Source organism: Lagenorhynchus albirostris, chromosome 14, assembly GCF_949774975.1.
Source record: "Lagenorhynchus albirostris chromosome 14, mLagAlb1.1, whole genome shotgun sequence".
Taxonomy (NCBI): Eukaryota; Metazoa; Chordata; class Mammalia; order Artiodactyla; family Delphinidae; genus Lagenorhynchus; species Lagenorhynchus albirostris.
Window position 1 is genome coordinate 62566302 of NC_083108.1, and position 17987 is coordinate 62584288.

General features: G+C 55.5%; 2 protein-coding genes across 8 annotated transcripts in view; one reads left to right on the forward strand and one right to left on the reverse strand.

Annotated features, from left to right (window-relative positions):
- Positions 1 to 17987, forward strand: part of PI4KA (phosphatidylinositol 4-kinase alpha) — a 95200-nt gene that overhangs the window by 51648 nt on the left and 25565 nt on the right. For all 7 annotated transcript variants that reach the window (XR_009534670.1, XM_060120826.1, XM_060120823.1 and 4 more), the window contains 5 exons: positions 11127 to 11235; positions 11564 to 11700; positions 11874 to 12007; positions 14268 to 14350; positions 17879 to 17949. Coding sequence is in view for 6 of the 7 variants with exons in the window: in XM_060120826.1 (XP_059976809.1) it covers positions 11127 to 11235; positions 11564 to 11700; positions 11874 to 12007; positions 14268 to 14350; positions 17879 to 17949 (534 nt within the window). In the remaining variant the exon portion in view is untranslated. The remainder of the gene's footprint in view (positions 1 to 11126; positions 11236 to 11563; positions 11701 to 11873; positions 12008 to 14267; positions 14351 to 17878; positions 17950 to 17987) is intronic.
- Positions 418 to 6766, reverse strand: SERPIND1 (serpin family D member 1). Its single transcript, XM_060120975.1, has 4 exons — positions 5881 to 6766; positions 2590 to 2863; positions 1014 to 1158; positions 418 to 609 (listed from the first exon to the last, which is right to left on the reverse strand). Exons 1-4 carry the CDS (start codon positions 6758 to 6760, stop codon positions 418 to 420), a joined length of 1491 nt encoding a protein of 496 aa, XP_059976958.1. The 5' UTR covers positions 6761 to 6766.

Genomic DNA, 17987 nt, shown 5'->3' on the forward strand with positions numbered 1-17987 from the left:
GAGCCGGAGGCCAGGGCACCCTGGGCCTTGGGGAGGGGGCTCGCTGTCAGCACTCTGGGGAGGGGGCAGCTCCTGCCCATGTTCCCTGTCAGGTGGGAAGCCCTGGGGGGGAAAGGCTTTGGGTGACAGAGTGGAGGAGGGGGGATGCTGGGCCCGGGGAAGGGTTTGCTGTGAGAGGTGAAGGGAGTTGGTCTGTCTGGCGCCAACATCCTCTAGGAGACAGCTGCCGCGCTGCAGCTGCAGTGACCTCTGGGCTGTGCAGCCCTGATGGTGGCAAGCATCGCGGTCCTTCGTCCATGTCTCCCAGAAAGGTGGCCTGAGCCACGGGGTCACCGCTCCAGCTCCTCGTGGTCGTTGTTGGAAGGGAAATGGAATTGCGGTTGCCCCAGAGCACTCGAGACGCCCCGGCCTCCACCGCTAAGACCTGGTGGGGTTGGCGACCCGGCCCAGGAAGAGCAGGCAGCCCGTGCGGTGCTCATACACAAGGAAAAGGAAGGGCCGGTCGACGCTGAAGCGGACCTGGGTGGACAATGGCATGAACCCCACAGTGGTCACGGCCGCGGCCTGCGTACCCTCCTCGTCCACCATGATGGTGCCTTGGTGCTTGAACTGTGTCAGGACAAAAGGGAAGCTATCAGATAGCGGTGGTCACTCACAGACGGGCAAGGGGGGGTAGTCTCGTGTTCTTCAGGGAAGGGACCAAGCGAGCGCAGGGGAGGCATCGACGTGGCTGGGCAGGATGGCCCTTGGGACTCAGTCCTCACGCATCAGCTGAGTGTGGTGTGAACGGTGCCACCTTGGCACTGTGCACCATGGCCACTCAGGGCTGCCCACAGCGCTCTGCGGGCAGGACCGTGGCCCTAGAACCCCCTGCTCATGCTCTGGGGCCTCTGCCATAGTAGGCCTGCTGGGCCGGGGTGCTCCCGGGCACCTGCCTTCTCTCTGGTATCAGCAGGGGCTCCAAGGGGGGCAGACCTGGGGTGGGATGGGGCTGGGCAGAGGACGGGCATTACCAGGTCGATGACAATCCTCTGGTCCGAGATCCCCGTCATATTGCTATTCCTGTCGAACAGCGCTGTGACCCCCAGGGACCGCAGGGCCTCCACCAGGTTGTAGTCCTTTTCTAGCTTGAACTTGGGCAGGAGTACTTCCCGTGTCCTGGTCAGGGAAGAGAAGGGCTGGTTCTACTAACTGCAAGTTGCAGAGGAATCACGTTTCCCCTTAAACGTCCATAAACACACACACCCGCCTCCAGTCCGTGTACCACAGGATTGACACAACACTTCTTAAAATGCATATCCTTGTCCTGCCAGTGGAGGATTTTGGAAAGACCATCCCATTGTAATCCCAGCATTCAGAATTGAGGCATGGTTACTGCTGTGCAGTCATGTCCTCGGTACTGTATGGTTTGTGTCCTACCAGCCAGGGGGCAGAGCTGTTACTGGCTTATGGCTCAGACATCTGACATCATTCTCTCACTTGGGTCCCTGCTTTCAGGCATTTGGTATTTTACTGTTTAAGGAGCTGAAGTGCAGGTCAGTGCACTTAAAAACAGTGCTTTCTGTACCAGCCAGTGCTAGCGTTCTCCATCCTTGACGGCGCTTGTGGGGCTAAGACGCCAGACGCACCCCCTTCTCAGGAGCTTCCTTCCCTCTTGGTGCGCCAGGACCCCATACGTGAAGCAGCAAAGCATAAAGACCGCCTGTTAGCGTCCGAGTGACAAGAACAGGCCTAACCACTGGGCCATCCTGGAGGAGGGGGGACAAGATCTGGGGGCCCTGAGCAGGGCCTGCTGGAGGGAGTGCAGGACTCTGGGCAGGAGGGCAGGGGAGAGCAGAGCAGCGTGTGGGCCAGGCTGGGCAGCGAGCGGGCTGCATCCTGTGGGTGGGGGTCCACAGAGAGTTCACAGGAAGAGGGAGGTGGGGATGCTGCCTGGTGGCTGGTGGCAGGTAGACGGAGCATGGGACGGCAGGCTGGTCAGGCCCCCGCTGGCTCAGGGTGAAGGTCGTGGGCAGTGAGGTTAGGAAGGAGGCTGGTACGGAACAGGTTTTAAGGAGAAAATGACAGGGCTTGATGCCTGCCCAGCTACCTGGACAGACCTGCCCCTAAGAGCCTGCCTGTCCCTCAGTTGCATTTCCTTGTATCCTGGTCCTGAAAGGAGGCCCAGACCAGGTTCAGCTGTTAACTCGGGCCTGGCGGGATCCAGGAAGACAGGGAGGTGACGTGTGCGTCCTTCCTGCGCTGATCCAGCAGCGCAACCTGTGGTCCTGACTGTGAGATGGTAAGTGACGCCCTGAGGGGATTTGGAGGACCTCGAGGCTTCTCAAACCGGGTTGGGGGCTTGTCTTGGTTCTAGGCCCACAGCAAGTGACCCCAGGGGGTCAGGGCAAGTGTGTGGCACAGCCGGGTCGCTCCTGCCCCCACATCACAGAGTACAGGTGCATTTCTCACCAACGCTCTCTGGTCTCCTCTCACCGAGCGGAAAGTTCGGGCTGAAGTCACAGCGGCCCATGGGGCACATGCCCCTTTCCCTAAAGTGACTGCAGCCCCAGCATCCTTGGGCCCCCAGTCCCCTGGCCCCAGAGGCACCTGTTTGTCATGCTCTTCTGCCATCTCTCCACCACTTGGGGCTTCAGCTGGGCCTCGAGGGTCTTCATCCCGGACAGCTTGTGCGGGACCACCACCAGCATGCTGATGCCCCCCATGTACTCCAGCCGCAGGACATCGCAGTCCAGCTCCTGGTCACTTGCCGCCAGGAAGGACCCCTTGGTCTGCATCATGGGGACTTTGACCACCTCTCGCTCATTCAGCCGGAAGTTGTGGTTGTGTGTCATTTCCGCTGGGAATTTGTTCACCCAGGACCCTGTGAGGTCAGCAGGAATGGGCTTTGTTTAAATGCTCTCTTAGAGGGTTTGTTCAAACAGGCTGCATGGCCCACCCCCACCGTATGAACCCACAGGTCTGGTTTGGGCCAGGAGTTTAAGTTTCTCACTGGTTCCCAGGCGATACTGATGCTGCTGGTCTGGGGACCACATTGAGACCAGTGTGCCAGACCAGTGTGCTGGTCTGGCCCGCCCGCCACACTGAGAATCACTGTTTTAGAGGCTTCTCGTAGGAAGCGGATGAGGGCAGATGGGGTGAATAGACCAGGTGAATGCTGGGTTAGATCCTGACATTAAATAGCACATCACTTGCCTTGCCTGGGCCTCTGCATGTCTCTCTGTTAGATGAGGGCCCTGAGCTCCCATCAGCTCTGTGAGGACTGGCTGGATGCCTGGGGAGGCAGCACTGCCATTGCCACCTTCACTTTGGATTTTGGGGCAGCTTTGTGTGCTCGAGTGGGAACATGTCTTTGTGGCTCTAAGATGCTAGTAACTGGAAGTGAGGGCTGCCCGCCCACTGGTGAGACTGGTCATGTGCCAGGCCTCCTCCAGCCCCTTCCTGTGCTACCTCGTCTCCTAGCAACTGTGAGGGGTGGGGCTTTCACCACCCCCATCTCACAGATGAGCAAGCAGAGGGGAGAAGCCAAGTGACCTGTTCAAGGTTTCCAGCTGGTGGGTGGGGCACAGGGGGTCAGAAAAGCAGGAGGTTCCTGGGGGAGGCGTAACAGCAGTGCCCGCCCGCCTCTGGTCTGGGTCCAGGGCTGCTCAGCCCCATGAGGCAGGCATCTAAGCAGCTCTCTGCGGGGGGCCACCCTGTGCATGGTGGGTGTGAGCGGTGTCCCTGGCCTCTCCCCTCCCCCAGATTGTGCCATTTGCCCTGGGGGAGACCCCCTTTCCCCTGGGCTCCAGCCATGGCTTTCCCAGGTTTGCTGCAGCCACCCCGCCTCTCCCGGGTTCTCTCCTTCCTTTGCTCTTGAGGCCTAACTTCTGTTTTCACTGTGTTTTACAGAGTGCTCGTAACATTTGAAATTAAAATCAAAGTAGTGACAGAGATTTGGGAGCTAGAGCTAAGAGTTACACATCCAGACTCTGTTGTGATATGCACCCGTGAGAGCTGGTGCTGCTGGCGTTTCATCTCTCTGACTCCCAGCCCTGATCCAGCAAGCCTTCCGGTGTGTGGGCAAGGATTCATGTGCCCTGCTGCCACGTTTGCCGTCCTCGTGACCCTGGTTCCCATGTTGGGACGTGTCCCTGCCTGCTCTGAATACTGACTGCGCTGAGGCAGAGGCTCTGGAAGTCGCCATGCCCACAGGCTGGCAGGGCTGAGGGCTGAGGGCCTTGGTGCCACCCAGGGGTCTCCCACTCACTGTCAAAGTCACCCCTGAACACGGGAAATTGCTCTCAAGTGTCACTGGCAACATCAAACCCACTGAGCATGTAACAGTGGGACTTGCGAGGCCACATGGATAGGGGAGTGAGAGCAGGGCTGACCTCCAGTTTTCATTCCCAAACCTGTCCCGCCAGCCAGGGATGAAAGGACATGTGTGTGTTCACTGAGCATGTCCCGTGTGCCTGTCACGGGCTTGTTGGAGCCTCGGCCTGGACCTGCCCACGGCGAGGCTGGCGTTGTGCCTGGCGTCGGGGGAGCCAGGGGTCTGGCTCAGCCTCTGAACCCTTCCTCCTGTCTTGGCTCCCTCCCCCTGCTTTGCCCTTTGGCAGCATTCCGCACAGCCGCTGGGGGCCTCAGCTTGGGCACGGAGTGCACTGGCCCCACTGCCCCTCAGCCACTTCCAGGAGAGGGGCTCCCTGGACCCCGCCGTAAACCGTGCTGGAGCTGACCAACCAGGGAACGTGGCCTCCCGGGACTGACCTGGCCGGTGCCCACTAGTCCTTGGTGGCAGAGGGGAGAGTGGTTGCGTGTCACCGCACTAGTGTGCAGTGACCCCACTCCTCATGTCTGCCCTCGACTTGCTGGGCAGGTGGAGGGCAGTAGAGGTTTCTCCTGGCTCAGGTCTCACCAGGGCTTTTTTTTTTTTTTTTTGCGGTACGCGGGCCTCTCACTGTTGCGGCCTCTCCCATTGCGGAGCACAGGCTCCGGACACGCAGGCTCAGCGGCCATGGCTCACGGGCCCAGCCGCTCCGTGGCATGTGGGATCTTCCCGGACCGGGGCACGAACCCGTGTCCCCTGCATCGACAGGCAGACTCTCAACCACTGCGCCACCAGGGAAGCCCCATCACCAGGGCATTTTAAAAGCGAGGCCTGGTATTTACAGACCCGTGCCCATTTATCTCTAGAGTCCCGGGGTGTGTGTGTGTGTGTGTGTGTGTGTGTGTGCGCGCGCGCGCGCGCGTGTGTGTGTGTGCGCGTGTGTGTGTGTGCGCGCGTGTGCGTGCGCGTGTGTGCGTGCGTGTGCGCGTGCGCGTGTGCGCGCGCACACGCGCAGGTGTGGGTGGTTGGCGGTGGGGGAGGGGTCCTCCTTAGGAAGTGCCTCGGTGCTTGGTGCTGGCCTGGAACAGTTGCTCTAGACATAAGGGTTGATTTCCCCGCCCCCACCTGCCTGGAAAGGAGTGGGGATGTGAATGTCAGTTACTCAGGGTGAACCTGTCTTCAGCCTTTTGTCCATTGGGAAGGGAAACGAAAAAGCTCAGATCCAGGTTGACCTGATGCTAGAAAGGTTTTTGCATTATTCTGATCTAACAGAGGCTGGAGCTTGGCTCTGCCCCTTACCGCCATCTCCCCAGAGCAGCATTTTAATTCCCTGTCTGTAAAATGGAGACACTCATAACAGTGGCAGTCTCTCAAGGCTGTGGCGAGGCGTAAAGCGTAGGGTTTCTAAGGGTCAGCTGCGCTGTCACCTCATCAGGACCTTCCCTGTCCCTGCGAGCTGACCCCCTGCCTGGGTTTCCCAGGGGAATGGAGGTAGAGTCTGCAGTTCGGCCCACCTGTGAGCTGAGAGCGCCCGCGCGTCTGCCCTGAGAAATGTCGCCACCTCTTACCTTTAAAGTAGATGCAGTTCAGGAGCATCATCTGAGTCGCGGGGTCCATGTCCTCCAGCACGTCTCTTATGAGGCCCTTGGTGAGCCGCGAGATGTGCTGGTTGGTTTGGGAGATGAAGGCGGGATCAGAGAAGTCAGCCGCCCGGACCTCGGCAAAGTAGTACTGTCGGACCTTGGCTCTGAAGTCGTCCAGGACTTGAACTTGCTTCTGAATGTACAGGTCGCTGACGGACTGCAGCGTGTACCCGAAATTCCTCCGGAAGAGGCGGTGGGTCAGCTTCCGGAACAGGTTGTGGACGGTGCCCAGCTCGTATGTGGTGCTGGCGTTGATGAAGTCGGTGAAGCGCAGGGCAGCGTGTACCTGCTCGTGGGTGTCCCCCCGCAGGCCTAGGGAGAGCATGGCCATGGCTGTGGACACACCTACGGGCGCCAGGAAGACATTGTCTGAGGCACCGACCCGCTCCTTCAGCGCCCTGTAGAGGTCTAAGGCGAACTTGGCGTTGAGGAGGTTGAGCCGCTGGATGCGGCTCTTGCCCGGGAAGAGCTGGAGCACGCTGCCGGCGCCAGTCCCAGGGTCCACGGGCGAGACCGCGTCCACGACGTCGATGTAGTCGTCATCCTCCCCGAAGATCTTCTCCAGGTCCAGGTAGTCCTCGTCCTCTTCCCCGTCCACGATCCACTCGTTGGTGACTGTGTTCTCCTTGTGGAAGTCGGCAGGCAGGAGGGGTCTGCTCAGGTTTCCACTCTTCAGCTGCCCCCACCGGGGGTCCACAGACTCGGGGTCTCCCCCTCCGCTATCAAGCTGACCCCGAGGGCCGAGTTTCCCACACACGGATGCCAGGAGGAGGGACACCACGAGAGAGTGCAGCAGGTGCTGCATTCTGGCAGAGCTGGAGCTGGAGGGAGAGCAGGACGTGGTGAGGGCAGCCTGGCAGACTGCCCCCTCCCCGCCCCCCCCCACACACACCTCTGCAGGCCCCCGGCCACGACCCAGGAGGGGCCCCATGGGTGCCAGTCTCTAACCATTTTAGGATCTGCTGAAGATAAAACAGACGCCTGACATTTTATGTGGCTTCATGAACCTGCCTGGAGGACCCCTGGGCCCAGATCAGAACCCCTTGTTGAAAGTGTGCAAAACCATAGGGCTCAGGGGCCCCAGGGAGTTTCCTTTTCATGCATTCACTGAACTTTGTGTCCCTTCCTCAAATGACATATTGGGTGGGCCCTGGAGGCACACAGGTACCCCAGCCGGATGGGGGCCCATGTACAGTAAAGCACGGCTCACAAGGACACTGCCAGGTGGGGGGCGGGGGGGGGCGCCAGGCAGGCTGAGGCTCCTCCTCCTGTGCTAGCAGTTATTTGGGGGTGGTTTAATCTGTGTGATTTGGACTGTGTCTGCAGTGCAGGGATCACCTGGGGACCCAGTGGACATGGTAGGTGCCAGTCTTCCTGCAGCCATGAGGGATGAGGGTACAACTCGCTGCAGGTGTACGTTTTCTCCTTGTGTCTGTCAGTCGGCTCCCACTGCTGTCAGGAGGGACTAGAGCTCTCCCACTGAAGTGTTTCTGGCTGGGGTTACAAATAGTCTCACCAGGTGTATAGGGTCTAGGTGAGGGTGCTGTCAGAAAGCTCTTACTGAAGGCCTGAGGGGCGCTCTTTCTATTTAAGTAAACAAGGCACGTTTTTAACAGATACTGTGGGATGAGCCATCTGTCTCCCATCCCTCCCTCTGTCACGTCAGTTTGGCTGCTAGACGGCTTTGTCCTTCTCTTGCTTCCTTCCTGGTTGTGAATTGCATCCTGGGAAATGAGCTATTATTCGATGCTTCTGTGTGTCCAGGACAGTGACAGCAGGTGTTTATACTGCTGCTCAGTCATGCAGGATCCCAGCATCCCTTCTAATCGCCTCAGAAAGAGGAGAGTGTCTTGTCAGGTTTGTCATGTGTGTGACCATCTGGTACGTTTTTGAGGACCAGAATGTCTGCTTCCCCTCCAGGCCAGGTAAGAATCACTGGCTCCTGTTAGGTAAATATTGGGACTTGTTAGGCCTGAAGATGGTGTGCTGGCAATGGTGGTGACTCTCAGCGGAGCCTCTTCTGGGTGCCGGTGCTGGACCAGGGGCTTTGGTGACTCAGCTCCCCACGCAGAGCATTGTGCGTTTCGGGGGTGATGAGCCTGCCTGAGTGTGCCAGTGACTAGATTAGACCCTGGTTAGTGGAGCCCTTCCCTGTGTCCAGGGCTCTGCCCGTTTGGCCTGGAGTGCCAGCACCATTGTCCCTGCCCCAGTCCCCACCTCGGCTCTTCCCTGCAGCACTCTTAACACAGTCAGGTTGCACAGTCCTCTAATCACGACATTTTGGAGAGGGAAAGTCACATGGTTTCTGACTTAAAACTGTCTGTTGTCTTTTCCTGTTCCCTTCCCTCCCCCCAGCCCGTAGCCGAGGCTGCCACACACGTTGCCTGCACTCAGGACACAGTGTCTAATGTGTGTGGCTGCCAGCGGAACCGGGCCCAGGTTCTGGGTAGAATTGGGCGTGGGTATTGATGGCAAGACACTGAAAAAGTGAGAAAAGAAGAGGTCTTCTTGCTAGGCTACACTTGAAAGTATCCTTCTTAGGTTAAAATAAGCTTTAAGGGCTTCCCTGGTGGCGCAGTGGTTGAGAGTCCGCCTGCTGATGCAGGGGACATGGGTTTGTGCCCTGGTCCGGGAAGATCCCACATGCCACGGAGCGGCTGGGCCCGTGAGCCATGGCCGCTGAGCCTGCGCTTCCGGAGCCTGTGCTCCGCAACGGGAGAGGCCACAACAGTGAGAGGCCCGCATACCGCAAAAAAAAAAAAATAAGCTTTAAAAAACCCAACTTGAATAAACAAGAGTTCAGGAAAAGGAATCTGAGACCAGATAGGGAGGCAGAGGTTGAAAACATTTGTTGTCTTTTTGCTCCTGTATTCAGATAGTACGTGTGGAAGCTTCTTGTACTTCTTCCTATTCCTGTATTACACGATGAAAAGCCCAAAACACTTTGCATTATGCTCTCATCAGAGGAAGCAGAAGGTATCTCATGATATATCTCATTTTATGTGGTAAAAAATTAGGTACCTGAAAGGTAAATCTTCCTGTTGTTTTGCCATTTAGTATCACAAGAGTTAAAGAAGATACTTTAAAATTATCACTAGGTTGTGTTTAAATCCAGATTACTATCTTTGAAGAGAAGCAGTATTTTTTAAAGGGAAATCATTCAAAAGTTTGTTTTTATGGGCATTTCCTATGGCGCCTTCTCAGGCTGGCTGCGTGGAGCGAGGCTGGGTTTTGTGGTCCCTCGTCCCTCCTGGCTGCTGTCTCCCGGCCCAGACGGAGAGGGGGTAATGGAGCTGTGGACAGTCTTCAGGTTGAAATAACTTCAGGCTCACAAACGAGTTGAAAGCACAGCACAGAGAACACCCACCCTGTACCCGCGTCTCCAGACTCGCCAGGTCTCTCTACGTACGTGTGTGTGCGCGTGTGTGACACATGTCATTTTTCTGAACCATTTGTGATGCCCCAGAACTAGGGTGCCCGCCCACAGCCCCCAGCACATTCCCAGTTCAGGTCCTTAACCTAGCGCAGTCCCTCCTCCCTGGTTGGCTGACAGTCCCACTAGTGTAACTGACAGAATGTTATCATAGGCAGCTTAAAACCTCTTACCCTTTCTAAGATGGTGTAGAGAGCGTTTGAATGTAGTTGGATAGGGAAGCAAACCAGTTACCCATCTCTAACCACCTCAAATAAGAATTCATAATCGGCAGAAACGTTAGAAACCTACTCACCTCTGTGCTGCTGAGAACTGACTTTGCAGGGGCAGAATCGGCCAAAGTCACCAGCAGGCTTCAGTGTGACCTTTGGTGCCGGACTGCTGTCGTGTTTTCTAAAGTAAATACATCCCAGATCAAACACCGCTCAACTAGCTTTGTCAGCACAAAGCCCTCGTTGTGTCTTTGGTCACCACCGAGTGGCTTGTGACTCCCAGTGTTTGGAGGCCTGACCATCTCTGTGTGGATGAGCTTACAGGAGCAGCCAGGACACTCTGCGGCCCAGGGCTTGGTTGCGTCGGGGGCGGCGGCTCTGATGCTCCCCTGGACATGGGAGGGCCCCTCTCGTGTCTTCCAGCTCCGAGTTCTTCCTCTAAGTGATCGCAGCTCCCGACCTCATCCTGGGCTCTGGGGTGACGTGCCTGCTAGGCAAGGTGTCCCCACCCTCCTGTGAGCTGTCCCTCCATGGACAGTGGAGGGGAGGGTGCAGGTAGAGACTCAGAGCACAAGGAGACCCTGGCCCGGGCCTGTCTGCCATCTGCAGGACATGCAGCCCCGCTTTGCTGTCCGTTGTGGGATAGCCAGGGCCGTACTGTGGTGCTTCCCATGCTCACATCCACTCAGGTGTTCGCAGGGGGCCGTGGCACCGTGATCATTTCTATTTTTAGTTTGTGGTGGGTTTTTAGGGGGTTTTTTTGGTCACGCTGCACTATTTGCAGGATCTTAGTTCCCTGACCAGGAATCGAACCTGGGCCCTGGCAGGAGGCAAACCCTGGCCAGCACCTAGCCCATACTTGGCACTCATAGATCATAAGCATTTGGACCTCTGAGCACCCCTCGCTGAAGGTTGGTTAGCGCTGTGTGGGGGCTCGACCTCTGCTGGGGACTCTGGAGGGTCCACCTGTCCACCAGGTGTTGTGCACACGTAACCGTTTTCCATACCCAAGGCACCTTCCCCTGCCACGCACTGGGTGGGACACCATGGGGACAGGGACGCAGGGACTCCAGCCTCACCCCTGCCCCCGAGCACTCTGCTTTTACCTGCCTCACACCCTGCGGTTCTGCCCAAGGTCACTGCCCCGCCCGCCATGGTTCCGGCCCTTGGGCCTGGTGCTCCTGTGGCCAGGCGGCTGCTCCCTGTTTCCTGCCCGTCTGTGAACACCAAGCGCCCCATCCCTGGGTCCCCAGGAACTCTGGGATGCTGCTTGCCTGCCTCCCGACGAGGCCAAAGGGCTTTTCCCTCCCAGTGCAGAGCCCGCCCCGCGTACAAGAGGCTCAGGAGCGTTTCTGGGCGAGCTCTCTGAGGGCTGCTGGTTACTGTGCCCTGTGCCTTCTCCTGCCCAGTCTGACTGACCTGTTCTCTGAGAAGAAGCCTGGAGAATGGATCTCGAGCTTACGCCTGTAGGTGTCAGGTTCATATGCAGGTAACCACCTTCTCTCCCTCTCTCCTCGGCCCATCAGCTCACCCGGCGGTTGCTGCCCATCAAAGAAGCGAAGCCGCGGTTGCAGAAGCTCTTCCGGGATTTCTGGCTCTATTCTGTGCTGATGGGATTTGCTGTGGAGGGGTCAGGTAGGGGACGTTTGCTGCCCCAGGGAGGACAGTGCAGAGTAAGGACCAAGATGCGAAAGGGCCCGACCTAATGGTGCCTGTGCCCACGCACAAGACAGGCCCAGTGCGGCTGCCGCCTCCTCAGGAAACACTTCCCGAAGTCCTTTAGGGTTCTGGGAACACCACATACCTTAGGGAAACCTGCTCCCATTAGGAAACACACTCGTTTCTATGCCACATTTTTGGGACAGTGGCTCAACCAGAGGACCCATGACTCCAGAAGCTCAGCGTGGGCCCCGCCAGAGCTCTTCTCGAGCCAGGAGGCACCTCAGCCCATGCTCTCTTGCAGGACTCTGGCCAGAAGAGTGGTACGAGGGCGTCTGTGAAATAGCCACCAAGTCCCCCCTGCTCACCTTTCCCAGCAAAGAGCCCCTGCGGTCTGTCCTTCAGTACAACTCAGCCATGAAGAACGACACAGTCACCCCCGTAAGGATGCCTGCCTGCCAAAGACGGGTGGTACCGGGCAGGGTTTCGGGAAGCCCTCTGGGACAGTGAGGGCCAGTCTTGCATGTCTGGTTCACGGGCACGGCCCCGGGGTTTGCATCTGGGGGAGCAGCCACACCCTCCCGTGCCCAAGCAGTCCTGGCATTTGTCCCTAGGCCGAGCTGAGCGAGCTCCGTAGCACCATCATCAACCTGCTGGACCCGGCCCCCGAGGTGTCTGCCCTCATCAACAAGCTGGACTTCGCCATGTCCACCTACCTTCTGTCCGTTTACCGGCTGGAATACATGAGGTTCGTGAGCTTCGCCACCCGTACCCCCGATTGAGCTGGTCTTACGCTTGTGTTCCTTCCAGGCTTGGGCTTTTCTCAGTTCCTCCTAACAAGTAAGCTGTCTTAGAAAAACCACCCCAACCCCTTCTGCTCTTCTCCTGTGCTTGTCCTTCCTGATCACTGGATGCCACGTGTAGTAACACACCAGGGGTCTGACGCTGGTGCCACCTCCCCAAGGGAACAGGTTCTGAGCTGTCACCAGAGCTGCCACAAACTCAGTGCACTTGATGGGTTGGAGCCTCTGCCGGGAACCAGCCCTCTCTGAGACGCTCTAGGGCACCCCCCAGGCTGGTTCCAGGACCACATTGGAGCACAGACAGCAAACGGGAAGTGGGGGGCTGCTCCAAACAGTCCTCTGGGGCACCTGACACTCAGGACGCCTCTGCAACCACAGGGAGCTGACAGCTAGAAGCACTAACATGGATGGAGCACCGGCCCCACAGGCGCTGCACGAGCTCCATGCGCTGACAGGCCCCCCCAGCAAGCCCACAAGGTGGGCACTGTACACCCTACTTCACAGGAGGGAACCAGGGCCCAGGCGCTCAAAGAAGCTGCCCAAGGTCACGGTCCCTGATTTGGCCTGAGACCGACATCGTCTCCAGGGCAGTGCCTGCTGCCTCCCTGTAAAGGGAGACTGGAAGCAGCAGCAGGACGTCCAGAGCCCAGCCGCCCACCCTGTGGACCCGCTGTGGGGGGCTGCAGAAGGACATTTGTTTAGGTAACAAGACAGGTGCAGTTAGATACAGAATAAGGTCTTTCTCAAACCACTTAAAACAGAAAGTATTGATTCTTAAAGCGAGGGATGTTTGGACAACGCCACTATTTTATTTAACCTTTATTTGGTGCTGCGAGACCCTCTGGTAGATTGGATCTTGCTTGGAAGCTTGACATATAAACCAGATGGAAGCTGTTTTGGGTGAGTGGGAGTGAGTCCTCCCACCCTCAGTCCTCTCCTCCCGGCAGTCCCAGAGTCCCCGCAGCCAAGGGAGCTTTGAATTTTCTTTTTTCATTACACATTTTTTTTCAGTTGTATAAGTAATAGGAGAACATTATACAAAACCGTGGAAACAGTTGAGGGAAGAAACCCACTCTGCTCACTAGCACCATCCGTAGTGGTTAGTATCGTTCCTTCTGGTCTTTTTTTTTACAAAGAATATATTTTCACAGAAAAACCAAGCCAAACCAAAACAGCAAAAGCCTGGGTCTAATCCTGGCACGTGTAGCTCCAGGAGAGGCCTCTGGGCCCGCTCGGCCTCCAGCACCTGCCGGCAGGGCTGTGGGCTGTGTCCACTCCCCGGTGTGCCCCACGGTGACCCAGGGCTCTCGGGCAGGCTCTCTAGTTGGCGAGTGGTTCTGAGAGCCCAGCACTCGCCCGAAGCTGCCTGCCAGGTCCCCTGGACTCCTGTCAGCACCGAGAAGCAGCCCTGAAGCCTTCAGTCCAGAGCCTGGCTTAGATCCCAGCCACCAGTTATCAGGAGAGCTTTCAGACAACAGCACACATTCTCGCCATGTGCACGAGGGCACTGGAGAGTGTCTGCGCTTGAGCCCCCGGCGCCCGTGGATCCTTAATCTGAGAGGGTGGGTGCGGACGTCATCCACGCGCACTGCTGAGCTCGCGCCTGGCCGTCTCAGTGGAGCCCCAGATGCCAAGCGCCCTGCACCGGGGCCCTGGTTCAAGCACATGCCTTCCTTTCCTTTCTCTTCCTTTTTTCAAGGGTAGGGATATTGTTTTACTTGTAAAAATGTCCATGGTGCGTAAAACAGAATAGAGAAGAAAAGCATTGGATGGTAGAAAAGATGCTAAGGAGGAGAAATGCACGTCTCCGTTTGCTGGCCCTGAGTCCAGAGAGGCCCCCTGTTGCCGTCCCTTAGCTTTCCCTTCTAGAAATCAGCCACGTGCTCATGCGTGTATCCCACCCGCACACAGCGGGATGTGGGATCATACCTGTTCACACCTGTCCCGCTGCACCTTGCCCTTTCCTCCCAGCCGGAAGTCTCGAATATTCTGTAGCAGCACAGAGAGCTGCCTCTCATTTTGGTGGCTGCCTGATGCGCCGTTGGCTGATGGACATGCATCCGGTGCCATTAGGACCTTGTGCATGTGACCCTTAAAACCCCTGGCTCGCAGGGGGCGGCTGCCCTCACAGCCTCATCCACCCAGGCAGCATTCCATCTGCTGGGGGATCAGAGCTTCAGACTCACTCTGAGCTGTTCCCTGTAGGGTCCTGCGCTCGACAGATCCTGACCGCTTCCAGGTAATGTTCTGCTACTTTGAGGATAAAGCTATTCAGAAAGACAAGTCTGGTAAGTTGACTCCTGTGGGCTTCTCGTAATGAACTGAGATTTAATAGTGTAAAAAAGAATACTGCATCCTGTTTTCTGTCTGTGTCAAGAAAATAGTTTCATGAGGCTATGTACTACATTGGAAAGATCAGTATAAAACATTTGACTCTAAAACATATACATCTTTCTGGCTCTGCCTCTGCTGCCAGGGGCCCGAGAGTAGAAGCACTGATGCTCAGATGTGCTCCAGCCCCCAGGTTTCAGTCCCAGACACCGTCCTCTGCCGAGGGACCCTGGGCTCCTTGGACGGTCTGGATGGACCTGGGGCATCTTGTGGCCAGGGAGCAGTAGTGCTTCTCAGGCGTCTGAGGCAGGCTGAGAGGACTGAAAATCAGGCTGCAGGGGCTCCCAACTAACAGATTATCAGAATTCGAGCATGGATACAGTATTTCTATTATCTTGCTTAAAAGAAAGGCAAATATACTAGGACGTATATATCCAAATACATTAGGAGATTACATATATATTATGTATGATTATATATACGATATCATGATTTTGTTTCTCCCGCTAAAGTGTTCGTGAAGTAGGGACGTGTAGTTGTTTTTCTCATGCAATCAAGAAAGAGGGAGCAGCAAGAAAGAGCCGCATGGTCCAGGGAGAGGCGGGGCACATGTGTAAGGTCACACCTTGTCTCAGAGTGACCAGGTAGGAAGGGCGCCCAACAGGTGATGGGCAGAGACGTCCCACGAGCAGCCTGTTAGAGGCACTCGTTAGTGGAGAGCAGAGAGCTCGCTGGGGGGCATCCCTCTTCTTGCCATGGGGGCTCCACACCTCAGCAGGCCTGCTGCCCACAAGGAGACCCCACTCGCTACCACACGTTTCCAGCAGGCCAGGACCTGTGGGCCACATCTGATTTAAGACTGCATCCTTCTTTTCCGGGAAAGTTTCAGGATACAAAAGTCTGTGTGAAACATGAGGACTGACAAGTCCCAGAATGCAGTGTCCTCAGACCCTGGGCTCACAGGGCCTTGGCGTGACCAGTTCCAACAGGACGATACTCCCAGGGAGACAGAAACAGAATTAACCTCTCTAGGGTATCAAAATGTGCCCATCACCAAAACCCTACTGAGGTGAACCTAAGATAAGAATAGGAATTAAAACATGAAGAGATATTAAAATTGAGGCAGCAAAGAAAAAAAATTAAATGCATAGTACTGGCACTGTTTACCAGTTTTAGTATAAGGACACGATAAATTGTAGCATCATTGTGTTGGTCTATGTGCTGATTTATAAGGTATTTAAAAATTGAAGAGACTGAAATATTAGACCTGTGCTTTAATTAAATGCTTAGAAGAATATGATGGAGTTTATAAATGTGTTTAAATATTTGATGAAATTTAGTATGCTCAATCCACAAATTTTTTAATGTATCTCATGTAATAATGCATTTATTCAGTAAATGGTATTAGCAATCATTTCAAGTATTCTCAGAATAAAAGTTTTTAAGAAACTAAACTAGTTCCTAAAATGTTAGGAAGAAATTATTCATGAAGTTATGTTATAGAATCTTTTTAAACAAATATTGTTTTTATTGATTGATTGCAAAAAGAATTAGCTTTTCAGATTCAATGAACAGTGTTTTACTATTCTTAAAGTCATTTTTTTGAATCATGCTTTCTGAAATTTCCTGGAGTCAACGGACACATACCTGCAGATATTCCCCAGTCTGAACAGATTATTCAATGGATTTACTCTTTTTTACACATTCTTCTAATTTACTCTCCAAGTGCCCTTGGATGGATGATTTTTTTTTTTTTTTTTTACAAGCATCCTTGATTTGCTAGATCCACAAGGTCTGGTTGATTAACAGTGTGGGAAAATGTTTTGAGGAATGCTGAGTAATGATTCTAAGGTTAATAAATTTGGCATTGATACAGTTAGTGGTGAGGAGTCTTAGGACTTCCCTGGTGGCACAGTGGATAGGACTCCGAGCTCCCAGGGGGGAGGGGTTCGATGCAGGGGGCCCAGGTTTGACCCCTGGTCAGGGAACTAGATCCTGCATGCATGCCGCAACTAAGAGTTTGCATGGCGCAACTAAGGGGCCTGCCTGCTGCAACTAAGGAGCCTGTGAGCCACAACTAAGGAGCCCAACTGCTGCAACTAAGACCCGGCGCAACCAAATAAATAAATAAAAATGAATAAATTAAAAAAAAAAAAAGTAGTGAGGAGTCCTTCCCACGCCAGCACCATCAGCACACTGACGACTTGAGCAGCTTGTTCTTGCTAATGGAGAACTAATTCCCAGGTGTCTCGGGTACCATTTTTTTCTTCTGTTGAAAAATCAGTCCTTGGAGAAATCACCTCAGGGACTGTGAGGTGCTGCTCCATGTGACCCTGCACAGCAGTCCAGAGGTTGGTTTGACTCCTGTGGGGCTGACGAGGAAGGACAGTGGGGGGCCCGGAAGCCCCCTCCGCTGGCAGCAGAGGGATGGCCACCAACCGTCCTAGCTACACAAGGTGTGTCGTGGAGGAAACGTTGGTGTTTTCTCGCAGTTCTCTCGCCAACACTGTGGTTCTTCCGCTGTTGTTTTTAAAACTCTGCTCTACCCCATCAGCACTGACCACACCCAGTGCCCAGATCTTGGTGTCAGAACACTATTCTCCGGTAGAAGGAACCTGGGCTCCGTGGAGGAATGGTGACTCTAGGGAGAGCTGGGGCAGGGAGAGTATAGGCTGAGCCCAGGGCACCTTGCAGGGCCAGAAAGTAAGGTCATGCCGAAACGAGGAGAAAGAGAGAAGGAGAAGGTGGGGAGGTGTGTTGCAGGGCCCAGGAGCCAACCAGAGGGAGCAGCCACACAAATGATGAGCATTCGTGAGTCCCTACTGACTAGATGGTTGAATAAATAAAACACGGGGAGGGACACGCCTTCAGGTGGAATTCCAGTTGCTAAAAGGAGAAAGAATGCGGAAGATAGAAAATGTCGACAAGAACCAGAGGGACAGCTGCCGCAGAACACACTGATAGATGGTTTCCAGGAGAAGTGGAGGGCTCTGCGCAGCTTGACGTGTACAGGTTCTCGGGAGCCGCTGCCCCCCACTCCCTGCCCCAGAGTGAGGGCTGGACCTGGGGACTCGCATCTGAGGGTAGAGGGAGCATTCAGGGCCAGCCCACCAGTGACGGGGGCACCGACTTCACCCTACCCCCATAAGATGCGACCAGGAGGGCATTTCATCTAAAATCCCACGAGCTTGGTCCAGGCATGAGCGATCATCACACACACCTTGATTGAGGGACACCCTACAAGATGCCTGTGCCCTTCAGAAGTGGGGAGGACAGAAAGACTGGAAAGCCTAAGGAATCAGCACAGACTACTGGGCTCAGAGCCGTGCTGAGCGGATGCCAAGGGGTGCCCTGGACTGGGTCCCGGGACAGAAAGGGGGCCATGGGGGAAATGCAAGTAAAGCTGAGAGTTTGGGGGACAGTGTTGTATCAGCGACAGATGAGACGGTGGTCCCCTCTGCTGATGCCCTGCCCTCCTGTTGCAGGGATGATGCAGTGCGTGATCGCCGTTGCCGACAAGGTGTTTGATGCCTTCCTGAACATGATGGCAGATAAAGTAAGCCTTGTTGGAGCGCCAGTGCACGCCTGCCAGGG

What these genes read in the sequence shown, in the direction of transcription:
- SERPIND1 (XM_060120975.1), bottom strand. Translation starts at nt 6,760, where the DNA reads ATGCAGCACCTGCTGCACTCTCTCGTGGTGTCCCTCCTCCTGGCATCC. An exon ending in CAGAAGAGCATGACAAACAG is followed by an intron (nt 1,159 to 2,589) that starts GTGCCTCTGGGG and finishes TTCCCTGACCAG; the next exon opens with GACACGGGAAGTACTCCTGC. An exon ending in AGAGGATTGTCATCGACCTG is followed by an intron (nt 610 to 1,013) that starts GTAATGCCCGTC and finishes GTCCTGACACAG; the next exon opens with TTCAAGCACCAAGGCACCAT.